Source organism: Scyliorhinus canicula, chromosome 3, assembly GCF_902713615.1.
Source record: "Scyliorhinus canicula chromosome 3, sScyCan1.1, whole genome shotgun sequence".
In the NCBI taxonomy this organism is placed as follows: Eukaryota; Metazoa; Chordata; class Chondrichthyes; order Carcharhiniformes; family Scyliorhinidae; genus Scyliorhinus; species Scyliorhinus canicula.
In genome coordinates this window covers 157,086,698-157,111,390 of record NC_052148.1, presented here as the reverse complement: position 1 = coordinate 157,111,390, position 24,693 = coordinate 157,086,698, and the positions used below count along the sequence as shown (strand labels likewise).

Genomic DNA, 24,693 nt, shown 5'->3' with positions numbered 1-24,693 from the left:
CACCAATGATACCCAGGTCGCAGGCTCACCTAAGATGGCGACTCATCCCACCTAAATGTTGGAGCAGAAAACAATAACAGGACACTGTCAGTTTCCCACCCCCCTCCTCACCCAGTCAACAGATAGCCTATCATCTCTTCGAACTCCATTCTCATCCCACCTCCCTTCTAGACACATCGAACTTAACCAAACTAGCCCGAAATGTCGCAGCCCCATTCCCCCACTTGACTTCCATTACCTAGATAAGTTTCTGGTGCTAATAAGGTGAGCACTTTGGTGATAGTGACCATAATTCGATTACGTTTACTTTAGTGATGGAAAGGGATAGGTATATACCGCAAAGCAAGAGTCATATCTGGGGGAAAGGCAATTATGATGCGATAAGGCAAGACTTAGGATGCATTGGCTGGAGAGAAAAACTGCAGGGGATGGGCACAATGGAAATGTGGAGCATGTTCAAGGAACAGCTACTGCGTGTCCTTGATAAGTATGTACCTTTTAGGCAGGGACGAAGTGGTCGAGCGAGGGAACCATGGTTTACTAAAGCAGTTGAATCACTTGTCAAGAGGAAGAAGGAGGCTTATGTAAAGATGAGACGTGATGGTTCAGTTAGGGCGCTTGAGAGTTACAAGTTAGCTAGGAAGGCGCTAAAGAGAGAGCTAAGAAAAGCCAGGCGAGGACATGAGAAGTCTTTGGCAGGTAAGATCAAGGATAACCCTAAAGCTTTCTATAGATATGTCAGGAATAAAAGAATGACTAAGGTAAGAGTAGGGCCAGTCAAGGACAGTAGTGGGAACTTGTGCGTGGAGTCCGAGGAGATAGGAGAGGTGCCAAATGAGTATTTTTCGTCTGTATTCACACAGGAAAAAGACAAAGTTGTCGAGGAGAATACTGAGATACAGGCTACTAGACTAGAAGGGCTTGAGGTTCATAAGGAGGAGGTATTAGCGATTCTGGAAAGTGTGAAAATAGATAAATCCCCTGGGCTGGATGGGATTTATCCTAGGATTCTCTGGGAAGCTAGGGAGGAGATTGCTGAGCCTTTGGCTTTGATCTTTAAGTCATCTTTGTCTACAGGAATAGTGCCAGAAGACTGGAGGATAGCAAATGTTGTCCCCTTGTTCAAGAAGGGGAGTAGAGATAACCCCAGGAACTATAGACCAGTGAGCCTTACTTCTGTTGTGGGCAAAGTATTGGAAAGGTTTATAAGAGATAGGATGTATAATCATCTGGAAAGGAATAATTTGATTAGAGATAGTCAACATGGTTTTGGGAAGGGTAGGTCGTGCCTCACAAACCTCATTGAGTTCTTCGAGAAGGTGACCAAACAGGTGGATGAGGGTAAAGCAGTTGATGTGGTGTATATGGATTTCAGCAAAGCGTTTGATAAGGTTCCCCACGGTAGGCTATTGCAGAAAATACAGAGGCATGGGATTCAGGGTGATTTAGCAGTTTGGATCAGAAATTGGCTAGCTGATAGAAGACAAAGGGTGGTGGTTGATGGGAAATGTTCTGACTGGTGTCCAGTTACTAGTGGTGTACCACAAGGATCTGTTTTCTCTTGTCATTTTTATAAATGACCTGGAGGAAGGCGTAGAAGGATGGGCGAGTAAATTTGCAGATGACACTAAAGTCGGTGGAGTTGTGGACAGTGCAGAAGGATGTTACAAGTTACAGAGGGACATAGATAAGCTGCAGAGCTGGGCTGACAGGTGGCAAATGGAGTTTAATGCAGAAAAGTGTGAGGTGATTCATTTTGGAAGGAATAACAGGAAGATAGAGTACTGGGCTAATGGTAAGATTCTTGGCAGTGTGGACGAGCAGAGAGATCTCGGTGTCCATGTCCATAGATCCCTGAAAGTTGCCACCCAGGTTGAGAGGGTTGTTAAGAAGGTGTACGGTGTGTTAGCTTTTATTGGTAGAGGAATTGAGTTTCGGAGCCATGAGGTCATGTTGCAGTTGTACAAAACTGTGGTACGGCCGTATTTGGAGTATTGCGTGCAGTTCTGGTCGCCACATTATAGGAAGGATGTGGAAGCATTGGAAAGGGTGCAGAGGAGATTTACAAGGATGTTGCCTGGTATGGAGGGAAGATCTTATGAGGACTGGAGGCTGTTTTCATTAGAGAGAAGGTTAAGAGGTGACTTAATTGAGGCATACAAGATGGTCAGAGGATTAGATAGGGTGGACATTGAGAGCCTTTTTCCTCGGATGGTGATGTCCAGTACAAGGGGACATAGCTTTAAATTGAGGGGAGATAGATATAGGATAGATGTCAGATGTAGATTCTTTACTCAGAGAGTAGTAAGGGCGTGGAATGCCCTGCCTGCAACAGTAGTGGACTCGCCAACACTAAACGCATTCAAATGGTCATTGGATAGGCATATGGACGATAAGGGAATAGTGTAGAGGGACTTTAGAGGGGTTTCACAGGACGGCGCAACATCGAGGGACGAAGGGCCTGTACTGCGCTGTAATGTTCTATCGCCTTCATATCTGCCACAGGCACGATTCTACCCCCACCCCACCCCATCCTCTTTCCCATCAATAATAAACAAAGGCAAGATCTCCCCCCCCCCTCCCCCAATATCTCAACAAATGCTAAGCCCATAAAGAAGGCAGTCTTAAAAAAAGAACAGAGGAAACAACCCAGCCAAACCACCTCCACCATTAACCCCAACTCAACATCTTAACAACATAAACATGAACAATTAAAACATTAAAATATTTACATTCCAACCGCCCGCCCGCATCCGGGCTTTCTTGGCCCATTCCAGGACCCGCTCCTTTCTCTGAAAACTATGAAACCGAATGATCACTCCTCGAGGTGGTTCATTTGGTCATGGTTTCTGCCTCATGGCCCTGTCGAGTTCTGACGCAGCAAATAACCTCATCATCGCTCATCAATGGGGAAAGCCTTGCAGCGAAGTATTCAGTCAGCCTGGCGCCCTCAACTCCCTCGGGTTGACCCACCAGCCTCAGGTTCATACGCCTGGACCTATTCTCCAAATCGTCCAGCTTCGCCTTGATACCCTTGTTCCCATCTCCGACGATCGCTATTTCAGCCTCCAAGGAAGCAAGCCTGTCTCCGTGCTGGGATAAGGCCTCGTCCACATTTTTCAATTTCTCTGCCTGTGTGCCCACCGCTTTCATTGTTTTGCTCAGTTGCTCCCTTGCTGAGCTTCCCCCACCGTGGCTTTAAATTAAGCCTTCAAATCCTGACCGTGTTTCTTGAAGCGTTCATCCATTTCTGCACCAATTTTTTTGAATTCTTTGGCTACCACCCCTGCCATCATGTCGAGGGCGATTGGCATTGTCGCCATCGTTGCTCAGGCTCGATGTTTTTAATTTCACCCCTCCGCCCCTCTTCAATGTCAATTTCGACATCGCACTCTTTCTGGTCAATTTCACTTCCAGGCAATTCCGTTTTTTAAAAAAGATCTTGTGGTCGGGCAGATAGGCCCAAGTGCCGGAGCCTGGGCGGGAACCACCAGAGATGCACCACTACTTCATCCGCCGCACTGGACGTCATATTAGCTTATTTTAAAAAAATATTTAAGTATTTCAATTTTACCAAATATTACAAAAAATCTTTACGAATCCACAAATAGAACATTTCAGGAAAAAATACTAAAATGAATACAAACACACATAACCCATATCCTGCCTTCTCCCCCGAACAAGTGACGGTGATTAGTTCCTTAAAATGGGCAATGAAAGATCGCCACCTCCGGTAGAATTCCTCGCCCAACCCCCTCACTGTGTATTTAACCTTCTCCAGGTACAGAAACTCCACTAGATCCCCTAACCATGCTGAGGCACTGGGTGGGTTTGGAGACTTCCATCCCAGCAGAACTCGCCTCATTCGGCTCCGCCCCTGTCTGCATCCCCGACGAGTCCGACGCCTCAAGTATGGCAACTAGAGGACAGGACTCCAATTCGACATTTAGAATCGCTGACATGGTGCTACAAAAGAAGACACAAAAGCTAACAGGGGAAGATGAAACAGAAAAAGAAAGCATATAATAGGCTTCAGGAACTCAGCACTGCAGATAGCCTAGGCGAGTGTAGGAAGTCCTGGGATGAAGTCAAAAAGGAAATCAAAGAGATGGCATGAAAAAAGATTAGCAAGCAAAATTAAAGAAAACCCAAAGAAGTTTGACCAATTTTTAATGGTAAATGTTAGTTAAGGAAAAAGTTGGACCGATCAGAGATGAAGAAGGGAACTTGTGTGCAGATGTAGAGGCTGTGGGAAGGGTTTTAAATGAATATTTTGTCTCTGTGCTTACAAAGGAAATGGACGATGCAGAAATAGTAATCCAGGAGGAATACTGAAATAGTAGATGGGATAATCATAAAGAGAAAGGAAGTACTCAAAGGGTTGGAATCCTTGAAAGTTGATAAGTCACAAGGACTAGATGGAGCATTTCTGAGGCTACTGGAGGTCAGGGAGGAGATACCGGAGGAATGCAAATGTGGTTTCATTGTTTAAAAAAGGGATCGAACAATTATAGGCCAGTTAGTTTAACGTCGGTGGTGGGCAAATTAGAATCAATCCTGAGAGATAAAATTAACTGTTACATAGAAAGGCTTGGACTAGTCTGGGATAGTCAGCATGGATTTGTTAAAGGAAGGTCTTGCCTCATAAATTTTATTGAATTATTTGAGGAAGTGACAAGAAGGGTTGACGAAGGTCGTACAGTGGATGTTGAGTGCATGAACTTTAGCAAGATGTTTGAGAAATTTCTACATGGCAGATTGGTCAAAAAAGTAAAGCCCATGGGATTCAGGGCAATGTGGCAAACTGGATAAAAAAGTTGACTTAGTAACAGGAAACAAAGGATATTGGTCAATGGCTGCCCTTGCAAATGGAAAATTGATTCAAGTGGTGTTCCGCAGGGCTCGATGTTGGGACCCATACTGTTTGTGTTTTGGATTAACGATTTGGACATGAACATGCGGGTCATGATTGGAAAATTTGCAGATCACAGAAAGATTGACTGAATGGTGGACAGTGTAGAGGATAGCTATAATCTCCAAAATGATAGATGGGTTGGTGGAGTGGACGATAAAGCGGTGGATGGCATTTAACACCGAGAAGTGTGAGGTCATGCATTTGGGGAGGTCAAACAGTTATAGAGAGTACACAATAAATGGGAATATACTAAGAGGGGTAGATGAAGTGAGAGATCTTGGTGTACAAGTACACAGGCCCCTAAAGGCAGCAGTTCGAGTCGACAAAAATGCTCTCCTTCATTGACAGAGGTATATAATATAAAAGTAGGGATATAAGGTCAGAATTGTATAAAATACTGGTGAGGCCACAACTGGAGTATTGTGTGCAATTCTGGTCACCACATTAACAATAATAATATTCTTTATTAATGTCACAAGTAAGCTTACATCAAAACTGCAATGAAGGTACTGTGGAAAACCCCTCGTCACTACACTCCGGTGCCTGTTCGGGTACACTGAGGGAGAATTCAGAATGTCCAGTTCACCTAACAAGCACGTCTTTCGGGACTTGTGGGAGGAAACTGAAGCACCCGGAGGAAACCTGCGTAGACATGGGGAGAACCACACAGACAGTGATCCAAGCGGGAATCGAACCTGGATCCTTGCCACTGTGAAGCAACAGTGCTAACCACTGTGCTACTTTGCCAAATTGCTCTGGAGAGAGTGCAGAAGAGGTTTACAAGAATGTTACCAGGGCTAGAAAAGTGTGGCTACGAGGAGAGATTGGATAGATTGGGGTTATTTTCCTTGGAACAAAGAAGGTTGAGGGCTGACTTAATTGAGGTGTACAAAATTATGAAGAGAAGAGATAGGGGAAAAATTGTTTCCCTTGGTGGAGAATTATAGAACCAGGGGACATAGATTCCAGATAAGTGGCAGAAGGTGTAGAGGAGACATGAGGAAGAACTTTTTTACGCAGAGGTCAGTGGGAGTCTAGAATTCACTGCCCGAGTTGGTGGTGGAGGCTCTTTAAAAAAGTACTTGGATCTGCACATTCAGTGCTGTAAACTACAGGGTTGCAGGAAGGTGGGATTATAAAGCATGGACAAGATGGGCTGAATGGCCTCCTTCTGTGCTGTAACTTTTCTATGGTTCTAAGTTTGGGACCAGAACAAGCGCGTGTGATTGTCCGAAATCTCGGAACACCGCTCACACCTATCATCCATCCCCAGGGACAAAAATGCTAATCTTTGCCTTAACCAGGTGTGCCCTAAAAACTACTTTGACCTGGATCAAGCCCAGCCTCGCATACAAGGGCGTGGAGGTCACCCTGCAAAGGGTCTGCTCCACACCTCACCATCTACTATGGGCCCCAGCACCCCCCCCCCCCCCCGCCCCCCAACGTCACTTTCACCCCATCCACCAGGCCCAACCTCTGACAGGATCCACCCATAGATACCAGATGTGCTACCCTCTTCCGATCCCACAAACTATAAGAGATGTTGGCGGCGCCTCAGGGAATGCCGGGAAGGCCATTCATGCAAATTTTTGAACCTGGTGGTGATGGAACCATCAATTCACCAGACACGTGTTTCCGATGTGAATCTAGGCTTTAATCGACTTACTTCAGAGCCAACCTGTTACCTGTCGATGAACTCGTAGTGAACTCAGGCTGACTCTGGACACGGGTATTTATACAGTTGCACTAGGGGGAGGAGTCGTGGGCGGAGCCAAGGGTGGGGCCCAGTACAAGTTCCTGAGTGCTCCCAGCGCTACTCCCCCTATTGGTAGGATAGCGCTACTGCGCTTACAAAGACAGTGTGAATTAACATATATACATCTATATTACATTCACCACAGGTGGTAACTAAGTAAATTTGACTCCATGAGCTCATATTTCAATGTCAATTCCAGCCCCGGGTCACTGTCTGTGTGGTGTTTGCACATTCTCCCTGTGTTTACATGGGTCTCACCCCCACAATCCAAAGATATGCAAACTAGGTGGATTGGCCACTCTAAAATTGCCCCTTAATTGGAAAAAAAAGAGAATTGGATACTTTAAATTAAAAAATAAACGTCCTTCCAGAAAGAAGTCCCTAATCTCTCTAGCCCTTTCAACAATAATAATCGCTTATTGTCACAAGTAGGCTTCAATGAAGTTTCTGTGAAAAGCCCTTAGTCGCCACATTCCGGCACCTGTTCGGGGAGGCCAGTACGGGAATTGAACCCACGCAGCTGGTCTTGTTCTGCATTACAAGCCAGCTGTTTAGCCCACTGTGCCGTTGCACATTCCCCAAATCAGGCATCCAGCTTTGCCGGCTGAGTCAGGAAACAGCTGGACTTCTTCCCATATTCATGAATAACCCCCTCTTGAGTGCAGCTGGTGCACGCCTGACCCATAGACAACAGATCAAATTGCGCCTGAAGTTTCTTCCTATTCTCCAGGAGCTCTGGGGTAGGGTCACTCGAATACTTGCGGTCCACCTCCAGAATATCGCTCACTAGCTTCTGGCACTTTTCTCTTACCTCCCTATCTATGTGCGCCTTGTATGATCTAATCTCCCCTCTGACAACCGCTTTCAGAACCTCCCACAGTGTGGAAGGACAGACCCATTCCCATTGAACCCCACATACTCATCTATAGGCTTAGAATTGCACCACATCCGCCACTAGCCCTATATTCAGCATCCGGACATTGAACAGGGCCCACTTCTAAAACCAAGTCCACCAAGTGTGGCAGATGGTTCAAAATGCCTATAGCCGAATATTCTGCTTTCCTCACCCCCAGAAAGAAGAGACCTACCCATCAAAAAGAAGTGTCACCTGGAGTATACCTTATGACCTGGGGAAAAGAACGAGAATTCTTTATCCCCCAGATGCATGAACCACCATGGTTTCCCCTGCCATCACTTCGATAAATGATAACAGCGCCTTCGATACCCCCAAAGGAGCCAACGACTTCAGCCTAGAGGTCTAACTTTGCCTCCAGCACACAGTTCAAATCTCCCCCCAGATGTGTCCAAATCCAGGCTGGAAACCAACAGTTTCTATGTGAATGGCACATCATGGGATGGCACGGTGGCACAGTGGTTAGCACTGCTGCCTCACAGCGCCAGGGGCCCAGCATTGATTCCGACCTTGAGTGGTTATTTGTGTGGAGTTTGCACATTCTCCTCGTGTCTGTGTGCGTTTCCTTCGGGAGCTCTGGTTTCCTCCCACAGTCCAAATATGTGATTAGGTGGAGTCACCATGCTAAATTGCCCCACAGTGTTGAACAGTTAGCGGGTTATAGGAATAAGGCAGAAGAGTGGGCCTATGTTAGGGTGCTCTTTCAGAGGGTCGGTGCAGATTCGATGGGCCAACCAAATGCCACAACATCCCAATTCAGGGAATATACATTCACCAATACTACTAACTTAACTGCCAATAACCCAGTAACAATCACATAACTGCCACCAAGATCTGCCACAACCTTTTCCGCTAAGAAGCGAATACACTTGTTAATTACAATTGCCACCCCACCCCCGGTCCCATACTGTCGAAGCCCAAATGCAATATCTGGCTCACCCATCCATGATGACCATGAAACGATTGTCGGTTGTTGTAAAAACCCATCTGGTTCGCTAACGTCCTTTAGGAAGGAAATCAGCCATCCTTGCCTGGTCTGGCCCACATGTGACTTCAGACCCACAGCAATGTGGTTGACTCTTAAAAGCCCTCTGAAATGGCCATGCAAGCCACTCAGTTGTATTCAGCCATTATGAAAACACAAAAAAGGAATGAAACCGGACGGACCACCCAACATCAAACCAAGCACCGGAAAGGACAATGGCAAACCCAGCCCTGCAGACCCTGCAAAGTCCTCCTTACTAACCCCTGGGGGCTTGTGACAAAGTTGGGAGAGCTGACTCACAGACTAGCAACAGCCTGACATAGTCACACTCACAGAATCATATCTTACAGACATGTCCCAGACACCACTATAACTATTCCTGGGTATGTCCTGTCTCACTGGCAGGGCAGACCCAGCAGAGGTGGCAGCACAGTGGTATACAGTCAGGAAGAAGTTTCCCTGGGAGTGCTCAACATTGACTCTGGACCCCATGAAGTCTCATGACTTCAGGTTAAACATGAGCAAGGAAACCTCATGCCAATTACCACCTGCTGCAGATGCATCTGTCCATGACAGTTTCGGTAGAAGTGACCACCGCACAGTGCTTGTGGAGACAAAGTCCTGTCTTCACATTGAGGATACTCTCCATTGTGTTGTGTGGCACTACCACCGTGCTAAATGGGGTGGACATCGAACAAATTTAGCAACTCAAGACTGGTCATCCATGAGGGCAGCACGGTAGCATTGTGGATAGCACAATCGCTTCACAGCTCCAAGGTCCCAGGTTCGATTCCGGCTTGGGTCACTGTCTGTGCGGAGTCTGCACATCCTCCCCGTGTGTGCGTGGGTTTCCTCCAGGTGCTGCGGTTTCCTCCCACAGTCCAAAGATGTGCAGGTTAGGTGGATTGGCCATGATAAATTGCCCTTAGTGTCCAAAATTGCCCTTAGTGTTGGGTGGGGTTACTGGGTTATGGGGATAGGGTGAAGGTGTTAACCTTGGGCAGGGTGCTCTTTCCAGGAGCCGGAGAAGACTCGATGGGCCGAATGGCCTCCTTCTGCACTGTCAAGTCTATGAAATTCTATGATCTATGAGATGCTGTGGGCCATCAGCAGCAGCAGAATCTGTAACCTCATGCAATACCTGGCATATCCCCCACTCTACTATTATCACCAAGCCAGGAGATCAACCCTGGTTCAATGAAGAGTGTGGGAGAGCATGCCCGGAGCAACATCAGGCATAACAAAAATGAGGTGTCAACCTGGTGAAGCTACATCGCAAGACTACTTATGTGCCAAACAACATAATCAGCAAGTAATAGACAGAGTTCTAGGCCCTAGTTTAGGCTGATCTGTACTTTATTATTAAGTGCTGTTAGGTAATTTGGACATTATGAATTCTTCTGTGTACCCAAACAGGCGCCGGAGTGTGGCGACTAGGGGTTTTGCAGAGTAACTTCATTGTAGTGTTAATGTAAACCTACTTGTATCAATAATAAAGATTACTATTATTATTAAAAGAGTTGAATGGAGCTGAATACCACATTAGTCAGTGAACTGTAGCTCAACTCCTTACAATAGTACAAAGGTGAAATAGTTGAAGACGGCTGCATAGAGGACAGCTCTCTAACGAACTCCCATAGTGATGTGCTGGGGCTATGGTAATTAGCCTCAAACATTTTCTTTAACGGTTGATAAGCACGTTCAAAAACTGCAGATTTTGCCTTTGACTCATATTCACATCAATGTTGCTCTGGTTCCTTGAAGTCATACTTGATCAAATGCCGCCTTGATTTCAAAGGTTTGTAATCTCTTACCCTCTTCTGGCATTCAACTACTGTTTATTTCTGCATCAAGGCTGTATTTAGATCTGGAACTGTATGGTTGTAAGCATTGGTGAATAGCTGCCATTAAATTGCACTGCTGATGACTCCATCCATCATTTTACTGCTGATCGGAGGGAACTGGCTGAGTTAAATTGTTTTTGTTGTCCAAGACATATTGGGCAATCTTCCACATTGTTGGGTAGATGCTCTGTCATATCTGCCAGAGGTGTGGCTAGCTCTGGAGTACCAGTCTTCCTTAATTTGCCTGAAGACAGTTGCAAGAAATTCAGTCTTTTCTCTTTCAATCATGCTGGACTTTGGCTTGATTGAGGTAGACAGCAGGTGTCAATACAAGAGTGTGCTTGATTGATTGGCTGAAATTTTTTATCCATGCAAGAGTAACAAATTAGAACTGGAAATGAATGGCAAATACAGATAAATACTTAAAAAGCAGAAAAGCAAAATTCAAAAAGGCTTCAAATCAAATATTGTCAATTGATAAACACTGCTAACGGCAGGAAGCATAAAGTCACCAAATGAAATAACTTCCAAGTGCTTTTAATATCAATGAATACCATTTTGATTTTTTTTCCCCACAAAGCTGCGAAAAATAAGATGTGCAAACTAAAAAGGCAAAAATAATACAAATTGCAAGGTTAAGCATACCTTGTGTTAAGCAAATCTACATTTGTGTTTTAAACATCTTCAAGACATTTTCCGTCATTGGCCTGTATTGCCTGATGATCTGGAGTTAGGGGTAAAAATTCTGTCAGCTATTATGTTCAGTTGAAGAGAACCAAGAAGCAAGCAGGCTACAACTTCAAGCTTGCAACTGCATTTATAGCTGGCTGCAATTTTGCACAATTGACAGTAAGACTTTGCTCAAGCAATGGCATCAATTTAAAACTTCCTTTTCTATGGCTTCAATCATGCCAATAATTATTATTGCACCAGTCTCCAATTTCTCCCAAAATCTTGCAGCTAGAAATAGTTCCACCCAAATTTTGTGTCAAGGTCACAAAGTCATATCCACACTAACCCTGGATTCAGTCCCCTGACTTTATTTCCAATGCTCTGCATATTTGAATGTAAACACAGCAATCTAATACTTGGCAAAATTTCAAACCACGGACACATTTAGTGGAATCTATTAATGGGTTTTGAATAAGAAATAGTTTCATTATAAACTAGATTGCAATAATACCTTGGGGCTTGTTTAGATGGCTGGACTTGTAAAGGCTGATTCAATAATGTTGATGTGCTGCTGAGGCTTTGGTCCAAGCTTGGAGATTTAGTCATTAGAGGGAACTTATTGGTTGGACTTGATTCTGAGCTTAGAAAGCTTTTTTCATATAAGCTCAGGTTTGGAACACTGACCACCCGGACTGGTAAGTCTTCTGTTCTCTTCTTCTGAAGTTAAGCATCATAAAAAAAAAGAACACATTAAATTGTATTAGTTATTGCTTGCAACAAAAGTGTTTTAATATTGGCCCAGATTTTGTGATTAAAAATCCAGAGTCTGAATGCCATTGTTAATGTGCAAATTCACCAGCAATTTCTGGTAATGAAAATGTTGCAGCCTCTGCACGTTACAGATATCTCCCATTTATGGTGCATTCTAAAAGCAAGTTTTTGTTTCAAAGAATCATAGAATTTAGAGTGCAGAAGGAGGCGATTCGGCCCATATTGTCTGCACCGGCCCTTGGAAAGAGCACCCTACTTAGGCCCACACCTTTACCTTATCCCCATAACCCTGCCTAACCTTTTTGGACACTAAGGGTAATTTAGCATGGCCAATCCACCTAAGCTGCAAATCAGTGCATTTTGAAAATTAAGGGGTTACTTGAATAGCCCTGTCAGCCTTGACAGGCATTTTTGTTTCATTGCAGTTACTGTGCATGCGTTAAGAACTACATTGCAACTGCCCATTCTCTGTCTTTATTTTAAACACTCCTCTCCTGGTCTCTTGTTCACCGCTTTCCTTTCCCAAACCCCTCATCCTCATGCTCCGCTCTCCCGATCCCCTTGGTGCTTCCTGCTCACTGCCTAACTCACCACCCATCTCTCAAGCCCTCGCTGTTAGCAAGGGCTCAGAAAATTGGCAGCAAGAGGGTTGGCAGAGGGGCGGCAAGCTGGAGGAGCTTTGTGACGGAACCGGGAGGCGGGATATGGGGAATAAGTAGGAAGAGTATTAAGTAAGAAAGAATGAGTAGCAAGAGAATTTCTCAGCCAGTTAAGATCAAGGCAGCAATCTGTAAAATTACAGATTTAGAATGTAACTTACCCTCACTAAATTCTTTGTTATGGAAATTCTTATGAATAGCAAGCTCTTTTATGAACATTTCAGGAGTTATAACAAAGAATAGCTATAGCTGTAATTAGCAATAAAACGCAGCACTTAAAATTGAATCAAGTATTTAGCAGCGTAAAATACCTCAGTGTCTGGCAATCAAGCTCACTTGCACAGAAAATGAACAATTGTAAGTGTGGAGACCCATTTCATCTGGTTGGGTTGTTGGAGATTTTAAAGATGTCAAATATAAATAAAAAATCATTCATTTTCTGCCTCTTTTCTCTCCCAACCCAATTTTTCTTCCTCTCTCTTTTCTTTCCTGAACCTGATTTGGCATTGAATTCATTTCTGTAATACATCTATCTTCCTTCTCAGTCCTGTTTATTCCTCAATTCCTTAATCTCATTGGTTAAGGAAATAAAGTATGTGTCCAGTTGTTCACCATTCCCTTATACTCTGACTATGGTGTTCCGAGCTCACACTTCCAGTACTTTTGTGGGTAAAAACTGTTAACATCTAAACATATGCGAGCAAGTCTAACTAACAGAACAAACCGCGAGTTCCGATGCTTCCTCAAAATCAGGACCAAAGTGTTTTAAATGATGAAGTAAATTTATTGGTGCCATCATTAATGGTGCTTATCAATATACCTCCTTCCTGGTCCACAGTAATTTTGCATCACGAATAATGGAACTCTGTAAAACGTACATCAATAATTGGGGTTGATCAGATGTGCTGCTGGGTATCTGCAAGGGCAGTATTTTCAGTCAAACCAAACTACAGTCAGGACTTCCCTTTGTCTGGGTAGTGGGGGATCAATCAATTTAAATTTTACTAGGGCTGTGTCCTTAACTAACGGCTGCATGAAATTAGAACAATTACAAAACTGGTGATTTCACTGGAGAATCAGTAAAGGATGATGTATATTTTCTCTGTGATTGCCTACAAAAAGGAAAAGGCCAACACACCAGAAAACTCCAGTTATCGCCAGTTGCTGAAAGTTGTACTGTGTGTGTTGTCTAGGAGCTGAGAATAAGCTTAAGTAGGTAATTCCAGAGAAGGATAAGGTAAAGTTGTACACCTATGGCTGGTCTCAAAACCTAAAGCCCTCAATCATCAATTCCCTTCAATGAATCATAGGATCTCTACAGTACAGAAGAAGGCCATTTGGCCCATCGAGTCTGCACCAACCTGTTGAAAGAGCACCCTACCTAGGCCCAATCCCCCACCTTATCACCGTAACCCCATCTAGCAGAAATTTAGCATATCCAATCCATGTAACCTGCACATCTTTGGACTGTGGGAGGTATGGTGAATGAGATTCACACGGTATTATAAGTTACCAATGTCACTCTGTTCCCAGTGTATATACGTACCGATATTGTAAGTGCAGTTGCACTACCTGACCACCAGGGGGAGTAGCTCTGGGAGTACTCTAGAGTTTGTACTGGGCTCCCCCCTTGGCTCTGCCCAGAACTCCTCCCCCTGGAGCTGCTGTATAAAGATCCGTGCCACAGAGCCAGCCGGCCACTTCATCGAAAGTTCAACGGCTAACAGGCTGGCTCTGTTGTAAGTATATTAAAACCGCTATTCTAATCCTACAAGCACGTGTCCGTAGAATTAATGGTTCCATCAATTTAATATACTTACGAAACAGTCGAAGTAAATCATGGAAGCATCCCTCAAGCCCGGACGCCTAGAACTCGACCCGCAGGATGCAGAGGCTAAAGAAATTTTCTCCCACTGGCTGAGATGTTTTAAGGCCTACCTGGCAGAAGCCAGCACCGCTGAAACAACGGAGGAACAAAAGCTCAGCCTACTGCACGCGAGGGTAAGCCACAGAATCTCCACACAGCTAAATCCGGCCGGTTCTTACACCGCAGCGCTGGCGATATTGGACAAAATGTATGTTAGGCCCATTAACGAGGTTTATGCACGCCACATGTTTACGACTCGCCGTCAGCGGCCTACAGTAACGCTAGCCGAATTTGTACGTGAATGGAACAATCTCTCTAATGACTGTAATTATCAGGCCGTTACCGCGGCTGAACATAGGGAGCTTGCTGTGCGGGACGTTTTCGTAGCGGGCCTTAGATCGAACTATGTGTGCCAAAGACTGCTAGAAAAGGGGGCCCAGGACTTAGATACTACTGTGGAGGCTGCTACCACTATGGAAGTCTCCTTCCGCAGCCTCACCTCGTTTCCCGCGGACCACGCAACCTCATCGTGGGGCCCCGACCGACAACTCCCCCAGGCCTGTGCCGTACGGCCCCCCAGCTACCGCGCTGCCAAAACCAGTTACTCTGCAGCCCCAGCCAGTCACTCTACTGCCCCAGCCAGTTACTCAGCTGCCCCAGCCTGCCATTTCTGTGGACAAAGCCAGCACCCGCGGCAGCACTGCCCAGCCCGATCCGCGACCTGCAGCAGCTGCGGGAAGAAAGGCCACTATGCCAGAGTGTGCCTCGTGAAAAGGGCCCCAGTTTCTAACTCCCCAGTAGAGAGAACAAATCGCTCCCAGCACGAGCAGGCCCGCGGGGCCCGAAACGCTGCATCCTACGCCCCGACTCCGCCCCCTCCCACCACGTGCGATCCATGGGGGCCGCCATCTTGGCAAACCCCCACCATGCGGCCGCCCACGTGAGACTCATGGGGGCCGCCATCTTGGACGCAATCTTCCTCGCCGCTCACCACGTGCGATCCACGGGCCCCATCTGCATCTCCATGCTCAGATAGCTCATCAGAAGGCTACGACTTCCCCGGGCACTCATCACGCAGCCCGCAACTCAGCGCAGTGATCCTCCATCAAGCTCGCCAGAACGTACCGGCATCTACTCGACCGGACGCCCACTCAGAAGACTACGACTTCCCCGGGCACACATCACGCGGCCCGCAACTCAACGCGACCAATCAAACCCCTCACGAGCTGCTCTTCATTTTTTCTAGGGGCACTACCACGGGGGTCTCACTTCCGGCGTGGCTGAGGACACCAGGCCCTGTTCTCCTGAGGAAGCACGTCAGGGCTATTTACACACACATTATCTTCACTAGCTGTCCAAGATCTAACATTTGGCCACTGTGTTAACAGAAATGTGGGGGAATGGGAGAGGACTTCCTGCCATCCTACATGTAAAGCACTGACTCATTCCATTGACTGAGGTCGGCTCACTTACATTCTCGTGAACTTCAACCAGAGAGCAGATTACACGAGATCTGGTAACGTGGAGACAGGATTATTTAATGACCTGAGTCCAAAGATGTGCAGGTTATGTGGACTGGCCATGCTAAAAAATTCCCCCTCAGTGTCCAAAGATGTGCAGATTAAGTGGGGTTATGGGGATAGAGTGAGGGAGTGGGCCTAGGTAGGATGTGCTTTCAGAGGGTCAGTACAGACCTGATGGGCCGAATGGTCTTGCTGTGCTTGTAGGAACTCTACGATTCTCTTACCTGAGTGAAGGGGAAAAAGAAAACCCAAGCTAGTGGAGGATTTAACATTTTTTGAATATCAATCTAGAGTACTCAATTTATTTTTTTTCCTAATGAAGGGGCAATTTAGTATGACCAATCCACCTGCTCTGCACATCTTTGGGCTGTGGGGGTGCAGACACGGGGAGAATGTGTAAACTCCACACGGACAGGGACTCGGGGCCGATATCGAACCCGGGTCCTCGTCGCGTGAGGCAGCAGTGAAAACCACTGCGCCACTGTGCCGCCCCGGATTTAAAAATTTTGCAGCACGTTAGAAGAGTTACTACAGGGAATACTTCAAATATCTCTTGGCCAGTTGTGTGCATACACAACAGTTTGTTTGCTTGCACAGTATCATTACAGTATTCACTATAGACATACATGATGTACAGTTTACAGGTAATTTCAATGTTGTTGCCCAGTCTGCATCAGATTTGCAGGCCCCTCTTGTTCTCTTCAATTATGCAAATCTAAGAGTGATCCAGCAGATAAGACTCCAGATTAACAAAATAGTAAAAAGGCAGAAATAAAGATTCCGTATCTCAAATGCACGTATAGCATTCATAACAAAACAGATGAATTAACAACACAAATAGAAATAAATGTGTATGATGTGCTCACCATTACAAAGACATGGATGCAGGCTGACAAAGACTGAGACTTAAATATTCAAGGCTACATGACATTTAGGAAGGACAGAAAGCTAGGAAAAAGTGAAGGGGCAGCTCTGTTAATTAAGGATGGCATTGGTACAAAGAGAAAGATGATCTTCATCTGGAGATCAAGATGTAGAATTAGTTTGGGCAGAAATGAGAAGTAGTAAAGGTAAGAAGTCGCTTGTGTGAGTGATATAGGCCCCCTAACAGTAAACACACTGCAGGGTAGATTATGCAGGAAGAAATAATGGCGGTATGAGAACAGTACAGTGATAGATTTTAATCTACATATAGAATGGACAAATCAGATTTGCAAAGGTAGCCTGGATTATGAGTTCATAGCGTTTTGGGACAATTTCTTTAAGCAGAACATTTTACCACCAACCAGAGAGCAGACTATATGAGATCTGGTAACGAGGAGACAGGATTAATTAATGACCTGCTAGTGATGGTGCCCCTAGGTAGTAGTGATCATAATCTGATTGAATTTCACATTCAGTTTGAGGGAGAAAGGGGTGAATCTATCATTAGCGTTTTTCAACTTAAATAAGGGCAATTATGAGGGCTGAAGTGAACTAAGAAATTAGGTTAAGGGATAGGTCAGTGACAGATGCGGTGACAGATATTTAAGGAGATATTTCAGAATACTCAAAAAATATACATAGTAAGTCTAGGATGAACCATTTCTGGCTACCTAAGGAAGTCAAGGATAGTGTCAAATTGAAAGAAGCAGTGTATAATTCTGCAAAGATAAGTGGCAATTCAGAATATCGAACAGGATAGCAAGAACAGCAAAGAATGACTAAAAGATTAATAAGGCGGTAGAAATTAGAGCAAGAGAAAACAAGCTGTAAATATGAAAACATATAAGAATTTCCTTGGGTATTTAAAAAGGAAAAGAGGAAGTAAAGTGAACATTGATCCTCTGGAGAGTGAGTCTGTTGAATTAATAAGGGAAAATAAGGAAATGGCGGCTGCATTGAACAGGTATTTTGCAATTGTCTTCACTGTAGAGGATACCAAAAAATCTCAGAAATGATTGTGAATCATGAGGTGAAAGGGAGGGAGGAGCTTGAAACAAATACCCAGAGAATGGGTACTAAGAAGATTATTACAACAAAAGGTGATAAGTCCCAAATGTTCACAAGTCTTGATGGGCTTCATTCTCGAGTCTTCATAGAAGTGGCTGCTGAGACAGTAGATGCATTGGTTTAAATTTTCAATAATACCCCAGTTTCTGGAAAGGTCCCATCAAATTGGAAAATACTGCATGTATTCAAGAAAGGAGGGAAACAGAAATTAAGGAACTACAGGCCAGTTAGCTTAACATGTCATCTTAAAATTGTTGGAATCTATTATTAAAGAGATTAAAGCGGTGCACTGAGAAAATCAGGCAGTCAGCATCGCTTTGTGAAAGGGAAATCATGTTTGACTTATTAGAGTTCTTTGAGGAAATAACAAGCAACGTGGATAAATGTGAACCTATAGATGTGCTGCTCTTAGATTCCCAGAAGCCATTTGACAAGGTGTCACGTCAAAGGTTACTACGCAAAATAAGAGCACATGATGTAGGGGTAACATACTAGCATGGATATAAAATTGGTTAGCTAATAGTAAATGGAGTGGACAAAACTGGGTCATTTTCTGGTTGGCAAGAAGTGATGAGTGGAGTGCCACAGGGATCAGTGTTGGGGCCTCAACTATTTCCAAATTGTATCAATGACTTGAATGAAGGGACCAAATGTACGGTTGCTAACTTTATTATAATGAGATTCCCGTACCAGCCTCCCGAACAGGTGCCGGAATGTGGCGACTAGAGGCTTTTCACAGTAACTTCATTGAAGCCTACTCGTGACAATAAACAATTTTCATTTCATTTTTTCATAGGTAGGAAAGTAGAATGGTTGGATAGTCTGTGCCTGTATCCATTGGAGTTTAGATGATTGTCAGGTGGTCTCATTGAAACATAGAAGATCCTTAGGGGACTTGACATGGTGGATGCTGAAAGGATGTTTCTCGGAGTAGAAGAGACGAGAACTAGGTGACACAGTTTAAAAATAAAGCAGTTCCCATTTAAGAGAGTGATTAGGAGAAATTTCTTCTCTCCAAGGGTTGTGAATCTTTGAGACCCAGAAGAGCGGTGGAGGCTGGGCCAATTAATGTTTTTAAGGCAAGGGTAGATCGATTCTTGATTTGATTTGATTTATTGTCACGTGTACCGAGGTACAGTGAAAAGTATTGTTCTGCATACATTCCAGGCAGACCATACATGAAAAAGTTAGGACATACATAAATATACAATGTAAATACATAGGATCAGTTGGAGCATGCAGAGTGCGGTGTTACTCAGTAAAGAAGATGTGTGGAGAAATCAGTTCAGTCCATAAGAGTCATACAGGAGTCTGGTAACAGCAGGGAAGAAGCTGTTGATGAATCTGTTAGTGCATGTTCTCAGACTTTTGTATTTCCTGCCTGATGGAAGAGGTTGGAAGAGAGAATAACCGGGGTGGGAGGAGTCTTTGATTATGCTGCCCACTTTCCCAAGGCAGCGGAAGGTGTAGACAAAGTCAATGGATGGGAGGTGGGTTTGCGTGATTGACTGGGCTGTGTTCATGACTCTCTGTAGTTTCTTACGGTCTTGGGCCAACCAGATGCCATACCAGTCTGTGATACAGCCATATAGGATGCTTTCTATGGTGCATCTGTAAAAGTTGGTAAGAGTCAAAGTGGACTTACCAAATTTCCTTAGTTTCCTGAGGAAGTATAGGTGGCGTTTTACTTTCTTGGTTGTAGTGTTGAAGTGGGTGGACTTGAACAGGTTGTTGATGATGTGCACACCTAGGAATTTGAAGCTGTCAACCATCTCCACCTCAGCACCATTGATGCAGACAGTGGTGTGTATGATACTTTGCTTCCTTAAGTAAATGACCAGCTCCTTAGTTTTGCTGACATTGACGGAGTGTTTGTAGTCGTTACACTACTCCACTAGATTCTCTATCTCCCTCTGTACTCTAGACTCATCGTTGTTTGAAATCCGACCCACTACGGTCGTGTCATCAGCAAATTGTAGATGGAGTTGGAGCCAAATTTTGCCACATAGTCATGTGTGTACAGGGAGTATAGTAGGGGCTAAGTACATAGCTTTGCGGAATCCCGGTTTTGAGGACTATCATGGAGGTGTTGTTGTTTATCCTTACTGATTGTGGTCTATGGGTCAGGAAGTTTAGGATCCGTTGCAGAGGGAGGAACCAAGTCCTAGGCTTTGGAGTTTTCATATGAGCTTGCCTGGAATGATGCTGTTGAAGGCAGAGCTGTAGTCAATGAATAGGAGTCTGATGTGGAAGTCCTTGTTCTTGAGATGCTCCAGGGATGAGTGTAGGGCCAGGGAGATAGCGTCTGCTGTGGACCGGTTGTGGCAATATGTAAATTGCAGTGGATCAAGACATTCTGGGAGTATGGAGTTGATGGTGTCTCATGACCAACCTCTTGAAGCACTTAATAATGATAGATGTCAAGGTAGTTGATGAGGCATGTTACCTGGTTCTTCTTTGGCACCGGTATGCTGATGGTCTTCTTGAAACAGGTGAGAACCTCAGAATAGAGTAAAGAGAGGTTGAAGATGTCCGCAAACACATCCGCCAGTTGGTCCTCACTCGATCTAAGTGCATGACCAGGGACTCCCTCAGGACCTGTTGCTTTCTGAGGGTTCACTTTCAAGAAGGCTGGTCTGACTTTGTAGGCTATGATGGTAGGTATTGGTGTGTCCGATTCTGTTGGGGCAGTTGAAAATGGTTTGTTGGTCTCCTGCTTGAAACGAGCATAGAATTCATTGAGTTTATCGAGGAGGGTTGCGCTGCTGGAGATTCTACGCGGCTTTGCTTTGCGGCCCGTTATGTTGATTAAGCCTTGCCACAACCGACGAGAGACCATGACGTTAGTCTGTGACTCTAGCTTAGCCTGGTATTGTCTCTTGGCGTCCCTAATGGCTTTGCGGAGGTCGTACCTAGATTTCTTGTATAGGTCAAGGTCACATGTCTTGAACGCCTCAGGCCTGGCCTTCAGGAGGGAGTGAATCTCCTGGTTAAACCATGTTTTCCACTTGGAGAAAGCATGTATTACGTTCTTTGGCACACACTCTTCTACACACTTGCTGATGAAGTCTGTGATGGTGGTGGCATATTCATTTAGGTTGGCTGCTGAGTTCTTGAATATGGACCAGCCACTGACTCAAAGCAGCATCGTAGGAGCTCTTTGGTTGCCTCGCACCAGCATTGCACGACCTTCTTATCCGAATCCTCCCGCTTAAGTTTCTGCTTATATGCCGGGAGAAAAAGCACCGTTTTCTGGTCCGATTTACCGAAGTGGGGTCGGGGGTTGGATCGGTAGGTGCCCTTGATGTTTGTGTAGCAATGGTCAAGGATGTTGGGGCCCCTGGTGAGACAGGAGATGTGTTGGTGGAAATTTGGCAGCGCACTCTTGAAGTTGGCCTGGTTAAAATCCCCAGACACAATGAACAAGACCTCCGAGTATTCTGTTTCATTGTTATTTATAGCAGTGTACAATTCATCAAACGCCTTCTTCACTTCCGCCTGTGAAGTGAAGTATCTATTCTTGATGAATAAGGGAGTGAATGGTCATTGGAGACAGATGGAATGTGGAACTGAGGCCGCAATCACACCAGCCATGATCTTATTGAATGGTGGAGCAGGCACAAGGGGGCCAAATGGTCTGCTACCGCTGCTAATTCAAATGTTTGTGAGACAAATTGAAGAAAAATGTCAAAATGAACAATCGCAGGACCTCTTAATTGCATTCATTGACCTGACCAAAGCAATTGACTCAGTAAATCGTGAGACTGTGGAATGTGTTCCAAAGCCCAGTAAATTTAATCACAATCCTGCAATTGCTTCATGATGATATAATTGCAATTGCCCTTGAGTGGGAGATCTGAAATAAACACCTTCAAAATTTGGACTGGTGATGAGCAAGGCTGAGTGATTACCCCATACTATTTACCATCTACATGACAGTGACTATTCACCACGTCAAATATCAACTGCCCTGTTTTCAGTTTTATTGGAAAACTCTTTAACCTCATTCACTTCTGATGCACGATTAATTGTACAAAGACTCAGATTGGGTACAACTGTGGCTTTATTGCAGTAAGATGTGTGGCCTCCTACAGCAGCTGGCGAAATGGCAGTTGAATAGAGGACACACATATTTATACTCCTGTTCCTGGGCGGAGCCAGCAGGCAGGGGCTACCGGCGAACCGCGGATTGGTGTGTGGCGCAGGCGTATTGGCTGGGTAAGGCCCCGGCTTGGGCTGCCGTTTGTGGGGTGCACGAGGGATAGGAGGGGTGGGCCGCGCGGCCGGAGGGGTAGGCCTGAGCGTTATGTGAGGTGACCGTCATTTAGAGCGCTAGCTTTTTAGTCTCCGCTAAGTCGAATGTGGCCCCTTCGAGCAGTGTTTGGTGGATGAGGTCCGACCCAATCCCCGTTACAAAAGCATCGCGCATGAGGAGATTAGAATGTTCAGTGGCCGTGACGGCCTGACAGTCACAGTCCCGGACGAGTGGGATTAGGGCCCACCAGAAGTCTTCAATGGACTTACCAGGGAGTTGAGAGCGAGTGGCGAGTACGTGCCTGGCGAAGAGTGAGTTCGCTTTCTGCGCGTAGTTCTCTTTGAGGAGCGCCATCGCGTCCGCGTAAGTCGGGGCGTCCTGGATCAGCGGAAACACGCTGGAGCTCAATCTTGAGTACAGAATCTGTATCTTCTGAGCCTCCGTTGGTGTGTTGGTCGCTGAGTTTATGTAAGCCTCGAAGCAAGCTAGCCAGTGATTAAAGTCTCTTCTGGCGTCCGCCGATTGCGGATCTAGCTGCAGGCGATCTGGTTTGATTCGGAGGTCCATCTTGTAGAAAATCTTACGGCAATAAATTGATGCACGATCAATTGTACAAAGACTCAGATTGGGTACAACTGTGGCTTTATTGCTCTAAGATGTGTGGCCTCCCACAGTAGCTGGCAAAATGTCTGCTGAATAGAGGACACGCATATTTATACTCCTCTTCCTGGGCGGAGCCAGCAGGCAGGGGCTACCGGCAAACCTGTAAAGCAGGTCCTACCTTACATCACCTAATACAGGTGTAACAGTGGTTTACCACAACTTCTGTGCCAAAACTAAATTGACCATAGCTATGTATGATATAGAGTTTGTAGAAAACTGAAATTTTGTTCCGTACTCTGCACCAGGTTTACAAATCACTATTGATTTCTTCAATTCTGCATGTAAGAAACTCAACCTGTACCTGAATGATGCCAATACAAAACCCTATCAATTCACACTCAGCCAAATATATCACTTTTCATATATGTTGAAGGAAAACGTTGAACACTTCCCAAAGTTCAGCAGCCACCTCTCTCAAAAGGCCATCATTATCGAGGAAATCCAACACTAATTGGCTGCATTAGCTCAGGTTTCCACACACTATGACAGCAAGTGTTTGACAGCAAAGTACTCTGAAGCCCTAGTGTACCACACTCCTGTACTGCGGTATGACCTGGACTGTGTATCTGCGACACAAAAGGATGCAAGAGAAATCCATCAGGAATGCCTTCCCCGCATCCTCCTAGGTTCAATGGGAGGATCATCAAATGAACTCCAGTGTCCTCCTTGAAGCCAGCTTCACAAGCATTCAGGCAAAACTCCTGCAGGACGTGTAGGAAGGGACTGGAGAATGATAGTGGACTGAGAACAGTAGTAGTCTGGCAGAAACTAGCACAGAGAGAGCACCCTGTTAAGGATGTACCCTGGATATGTATATAGTTATGTGTTACCAATAAATACCTAATGTTGAACCATACAAGCCTCTAGGCCTCTTAATGAGACACTGACTAAACCTTTACAACATGGTGGTAGCTAATGCACAACTCCAGAACTGAAGAGACTGGAGTAGGACACCGTAATTTCAAGGCTTTAAAAACTAAAAAAACTGAACTTCTGACCTGACTGAAGTTCACCTTAACCAAAGGCAGAGCTGGCGATCACCTCTACAGAAGTTCCATTGCAGACATAGAACCATTGCCACACCTGATCGAACACAGAGTCAAAGAACCTTGCTAGAGCACAAAATGCGTGAACAAAATACACTCAATGCTGAACTAACCTTTCAAAAATAATCAGGGCACTAATCAGACAGAGCAAACCAACTGTTTAACTAGCATAACTGGAAGAATACTGCAGCTGGTTCTGGGGTTGGTGCCATAGTGGATTGACTAGTTTAACGAATCGGGCCTACAATTGCTGCAGGAGCCTGTCAAGATCCATTAGGTAAGGGCTGGAGCATTGAAAAGATGGTTACTGCAATACTGTCTTGGCAGAGCTGCACTCTGTTATGGGAAATTGTCTTGGATGGTAATTTAAAACCACCAGACCAAGTTGAGCTTGTGCAGGTACCAAGCCAGACACGAAATGGTGTGGAAAGTTTTTTTAAACAAACAATTTTTAGTGAGGTATTTTTGGCATAACAAATAACCACAGTACAAAAAACAATAGAGTACAAAGAACAGTAATCAAAAAAAAAAGCTGCTGCCATCCATCCCTCCAAGGCCCGCCTATTTAACCGCCTACTCTATACTACTCTAGGCCCCCCCCCCCCCGCCTCCCCCCCCCCCCCCCCCACTGCTGACGATTAATTCCCCGCGAAGAAGTCAATGAATGGTTGCTACCTCCGGGATAACCCTGACACCGACCCTCTCAAGGTGAACTTGATCTTTTCCAGGCCGAGAAAGCTCACCATGTCGGTTAACCAGGCCTCTGACTTCGGAGGCCTAGACTCCCTCCAAGCCAGTAGTATGTGGTGAATGTATAATATAAATTCACACT

General features: G+C 45.1%; 1 protein-coding gene across 12 annotated transcripts in view; it reads right to left on the bottom strand.

The window, feature by feature from the left end:
• LOC119963039 (protein FAM184B-like) overlaps positions 1–24,693 on the bottom strand; it is a 595,873-nt gene that overhangs the window by 16,142 nt on the left and 555,038 nt on the right. For 5 of the 12 annotated variants that reach the window (XM_038791545.1, XM_038791539.1, XM_038791542.1 and 2 more), the window contains one exon: positions 11,597–11,802. The exons of 1 other annotated variant lie outside the window; for it this stretch is intronic. In XM_038791545.1, the coding sequence (XP_038647473.1) occupies positions 11,597–11,802 (206 nt within the window). Of the gene's footprint in view, positions 1–10,142; positions 10,805–11,058; positions 11,138–11,596; positions 11,803–24,693 lie in introns of those variants that run through there. 6 more of the 12 variants (XR_005460015.1, XR_005460013.1, XR_005460016.1 and 3 more) reach the window with 6 other exon arrangements.